The sequence below is a fragment of the Engraulis encrasicolus genome, chromosome 10 (assembly GCF_034702125.1).
Source record: "Engraulis encrasicolus isolate BLACKSEA-1 chromosome 10, IST_EnEncr_1.0, whole genome shotgun sequence".
In the NCBI taxonomy this organism is placed as follows: domain Eukaryota; kingdom Metazoa; phylum Chordata; class Actinopteri; order Clupeiformes; family Engraulidae; genus Engraulis; species Engraulis encrasicolus.
Window position 1 is genome coordinate 24,828,887 of NC_085866.1, and position 5,000 is coordinate 24,833,886.

The window sequence follows — 5,000 nt, forward strand, 5'->3', positions numbered from 1 at the left end:
GAACATAGCCTGAGCCACCAGAACCCCAAAGAGCCTTTACTTGTGTCATTACCTGAAAATCATGAGCTGATGTGCAAATGAATGGCCAGTGAGGTCAGGGAAAAACGCCAGGAGAAGTTGGACGTTGGATGAGCAGTTTGGGGATGATTAAGGTAGTCTGTAGCCTGATTATCATCGACTTTCAAATCTCTTTGAGACTTGGTCTGACCAAGAGCATAACAACTAACATTTCCCAAACAACATGGTTGACCCGCCTCCCTTGGTTTGCTAATGGTTGTTTGCTTCCCGACAAAGTGGGAGGAGTTTCCGATTTTTCGGGAGCTCAGAAAGTACTTGCATTGCTCTTGACCTGACTAGTAGCAACACTGAAGGTGTTGCGTCACTAGGAGGGCATGGCCTGGCTAGGTAGTCTGGTGGCCTGGGAGTAAAAATCCAGTATTTTCCACGTGGCCTCCATCCAAGTTTGCCACTGCAAATCAGCCTGGTTAAAAGCCTTTGCTCTAGAGTCTAGAGTCTAATGCAGTGTTTAAATAAGGTTTACTGGGCATTGGTGAGATTAGTCGTCTGGCTACTGCAGTGCACACTTTGTTGTTCCCGATCTGTGGATTTTTAGAGACCTTCATATTGTATGTGGCTGAGAAACTATAATTCTCCCAAACTCAATCCAAAACAGTCATCCAACACAATAAAATCATAATTCTCCAACAGAACAGCACTGTCTGAGAACAGCACACAGCCTGTAAATTCTCAGTGAAATTTCATAGCTTGCTTTTTTGCTACCTTTTCAGCAGGAAGATGTTTCTAAAAGTTTCCCACTCAATTTTACTGTAATGACTGACTGACTGCATCTCACCTTTGGATGCCTTTGCACGTCCCGCCTTGCTTCTTCTGATGGCGACCATTACTGAATGCTACGGAAACGTGTAGCGCGGCTCTTCAGTAAAGCTTTAAATCAATATATCTTTTTACACGCCGTAAAACCCGAACTATTCACAGCCTGCTCTATAAACGTCTCTCAGCCGTGTGAAAGCTAATGACGCCTAAAGCTGTAATGTCTGCGATTCTGAGGTGCAATGAACAAGCAGCGTAAAGGGATTCTCAAACTTTTGTGCTGGAGAAGAACGTTTCTCAAGGACCCTGTCATAATCACACCTTAAATTACTGTCACCACAGTTGTTTTATACAATCATTATTTAAAATATCATTTTAACTGACAACTGACAAAGCTACAGTTCAAACACAGCATTCATCATGCATGGATTCATAATTTACTCCTCCCCCATCATTGAGCAAACTAAACAAATATGATTGAATTACCGTAACTAAATAGGACAGAACTGCTTTCAGCTGCAGTACGTTCAATTAATGTGCTGTAACTTTTTCACCCCCCCCAATGTGCCACCGCCCCCCAGAGGTCCCTGGGGCCCAATTTGAGAACCACAGGCGTATACTATACAGTCATCAGCAAGCTGTATGGACTGGATGGACTGCAGATAGCACGAGGGAGACAAATGGACGTTAGTGGGCTGTACTCCTTTGGCACAGCTGGAAACAGTGTGCTGAGAGAGGAGCGTATTTCAAAAGCTTTTGGACATGCACTTGAGAGAAGCCACCAGCGAAGTGTCTGTGAAGAATTTGGAATCCATTGTGTTTGCTGTGGAAGAGATGAACTCCATTCATTCGACCCTCTTGTGTGTGTGTGTGTGTGTGTTTTTATTTTTCTTGTTGCGCTGCCAAATTATTTCACCTTTCACTGAAACCCTCGTAAAAATTATTGCTTAAGCAAATAGCTAAACTCCCAATAAATCCCCCCCAATCTTGAAGCAGTTAGGGAAAGTCGGAGAGAAGAGGAAAGAAAAACACCTCTCACACGAGCCGCGTCGCACAAAACACTTTTCTGAAACACAAATACTCCCTCTCGGATAAACAGCCAGAGCATACATAGCTGTAATTCCCCATCCAGCTTATTCTACTAACCAAAAGTCCTCCTGACCTACCATCGGGTCCATAACTCAGGGGCTGTTGCACATTAAGTCCCTGTTCCATTACCGGTGGCATTTACTGCTCACTGCTTATCACCTACTGGTCCTTTTATAGTCCGTCAAGAGCCACAAAGCCAAGTAGAGGGAGGTCCAGAGTGTCGAGCTACAATGCTTATGCCTCTTTTCCACTGCCATTTTTCTGGTAGGCCTACAGCTCAACGCAGCGCGACTTGGCCGCCACTTTTTGCTTTACAATTGAGCAGTAGAGTAGAGTAGTGTCGTGCCTATTCAAAAAGTAAAAAGTGGCGGCCAAGTGGCGCTTTTTCAAGCTGTAGGCCTACCAGAAAACTGGCAGTGGAAAAGAGGCATTAGATGCTTATTTATTTTATGATGTGAAGAGACCAGTTGTTCACATGCTGATGTGGAAGTGGTGTAATGTCAGTGTGTTCACATGCAGCAAAAGGGGAACTCAGACTGGGAGAGAGAGATGTGGATGTGGATGTGTATGGTCGTATGGATATATGCTGTAAAGGCCTCCATGTAACAACTTAGGAAAATAAAGAGCGAAGAGCAAGAAGCAAAGGGAAAGAAATGAGTGAAGAGGACCTGCATAAACAGAGTCCCCCTACTGACCTAGTGTGTGTGTGTGTGTGTGTGTGTGTGTGTGTGTGTGTGTGTGTGTGTGTGTGTGTGTGTGTGTGTGTGTGTGTGTGTGTGTGTGTGTGTGTGTGTGTGTGTGTGTGTGTGTGTGTGTGTGTGTGTGTGTGTGTGTGTGTGTGTGTGTGTGTGCAGAAAAGAGATCCTTAGATCCATCTCTGAGATGGAAGCCATGTGGTCACTCCTCGTCTTCCGGGCCCGGTGGCTTGATCATATTTATTTACCTAATGACTAATAATGATCCGCTAAATCCGGACCCACTTATGATCAAGAAGCTGAAACGGATTGTGTTGGTTTAGAGTTTCAGGCCCTCAAACACATGACCTCAAAGTCCTGTGTGTGTGTGTGTGTGTGTGTGTGTGTGTGTGTGTGTGTGTGTGTGTGTGTGTGTGTGTGTGTGTGTGTGTGTGTGTGTGTGTGTGTGTGTGTGTGTGTGTGTGTGTGTGTGTGTGTGTGTGTGTGTGTGTGTGTGTGTGTGTGTGTGTGTGTGTGTGTATGCAGAAAAGGGATCTTTGGTTTAGGAGCTCAAAGGTAAATCTCCCCAAAATCATCTTCCCAGGAGGATCATTACACTGCAGAGTTTCACTTTTAGAGTTTGGGGGTTCGCTGATATTACTCTTACAATATTATAACACTGTTTTCTTTAGTTTCTCCCAAGCGGACAGGAAAAAGTTCTGCCATAAGTACAGAGCTATGGGGAGAGGCCTCAGCCCGACCGCAGCAACCAAAGGGAGTACTGTAGGGTTTCAACCCAGGGATGAAAAGCTCTGCCCTGGAAGACAGACAATGTGAGCATTGAGACACAACCCAACGTGGGTTGATTAGGCTGTGTGGCACAGTACAGTCTCCATACACGCCTGACTCCCCCATAGTGATGCGGTTGTGTCTGTTTGGGTAGGCTGTGTATCTCCAAGCAATTGTGGTGAGCTTTGGCAATATGAGTTCTTAGGGTTTTATAAGCCTTCATTTTCCTGCCCCGATTTATTCCTTAGATAAATATACTGCCTAATGTCAAACACAACATCAAGTAATCTTGACAGCATGTTCAGTGGTCTGAAAATCTGAAACTCTTTCAGCTTGTGAATAGATGAGGGACTTGCCATTATCGAATGATCTAGTTCAGATCTCATCAGACCTCCACGTGCTGCGCTGTACCGTACCTTCATCGATTTTTGCACATCTTTTGTTGGAACCTTAACATACAGTACAGTCTTCAGGTCTTTTATGTGTCATATTAACCCATGGAAGCCTGGCGCTGCATATATGCTGCATTGACTTAAGCACCTGAAGCGAAATAGACGCTGCATTTAGGCTCTTGACATTTGAGTTTATTTAATTAAAACTGTGGGTATGTTAGAGCTAAATGAACATATTGTAATGCTAGGGTCCTAGCTTTTAAATGCAACTAATGTCATGTTTTTTATGTGCTTCGGAGGCTGAGATGTTTAGGTTTTTATAAGCTGAGGGCACCTTTTCCCAAAAAGGACCCATACAGCAGACGTTTTTTAAATCTTTTTGTTTGGTACCTTAACATAAAGTCTTAAGGTCATTAATGTGTCATATTAACTGTTATACACACTGTATTTAGTAACAACACACTTTGCCTCACTGTTTTACCACTTCTTTTAATTCCTATTGTTAGTGTACCGGGTATTCAGCTCATCATGGCTTGTTCTGTTGTCGTGCAGATGTTGATGAGTGTCAGGTCCACAATGGAGGCTGCCAGCACAGGTGCGTCAACACCAGAGGCTCCTACTACTGCGAGTGCAACCCCGGCTCACGCCTTCACACTGACGGACGCACCTGCATAGGTGAGACGTGAACCTCTTTCATTCTGTTTTCCCTTCGTGACAGGGAAGCTGACAATGGGAGACAAAGGGGTCAGTTGTCCCAGGCCCGGGGAGGAAGGGGGCCTGGAATCGGGTCATCATTACATTGGATGTATTGAGTGAGGAGGCCCTTTCAGATGACTTTGTCCCGGGCCCAGCCAAAGCTGTCAGCGACCCTGCCTGTAACATCTAGTGTGTACAATAACAACACAAGCCTGTTGTTGAATTATTCGTGCCCATCACACTCTGTTAGAAGTATTACAACAGCAGAAAGAGGATATCTTGTCTTTGGAAATAGATGGAAGGCTTCCAAGAAAAGCCTCCAAATCATTTTCAGGATTCTCTCAGACAGATATCTTTATTCAGTCAATCACCTTGTGAAGTAATCCCTTTGATTTCATCTCAATGGACTGACTTAGAATAGATAAATTGTTACAGTACTGAAAATGTGTCCCTCCTGCCGTCAGTGTACGTATACGGTTTCCCTGGACGACCGTACCTGAACTAAAAGGACTGGTGAAGGTGTAAAGGC

At 44.5% G+C, this 5,000-nt stretch overlaps 1 protein-coding gene across 2 annotated transcripts in view; it reads left to right on the forward strand.

The window, feature by feature from the left end:
• Nucleotides 1–5,000, forward strand: part of megf6a (multiple EGF-like-domains 6a) — a 167,480-nt gene that overhangs the window by 97,992 nt on the left and 64,488 nt on the right. For both annotated transcript variants that reach the window (XM_063208451.1, XM_063208452.1), the window contains one exon: nucleotides 4,328–4,450. In XM_063208451.1, the coding sequence (XP_063064521.1) occupies nucleotides 4,328–4,450 (123 nt within the window). The remainder of the gene's footprint in view (nucleotides 1–4,327; nucleotides 4,451–5,000) is intronic.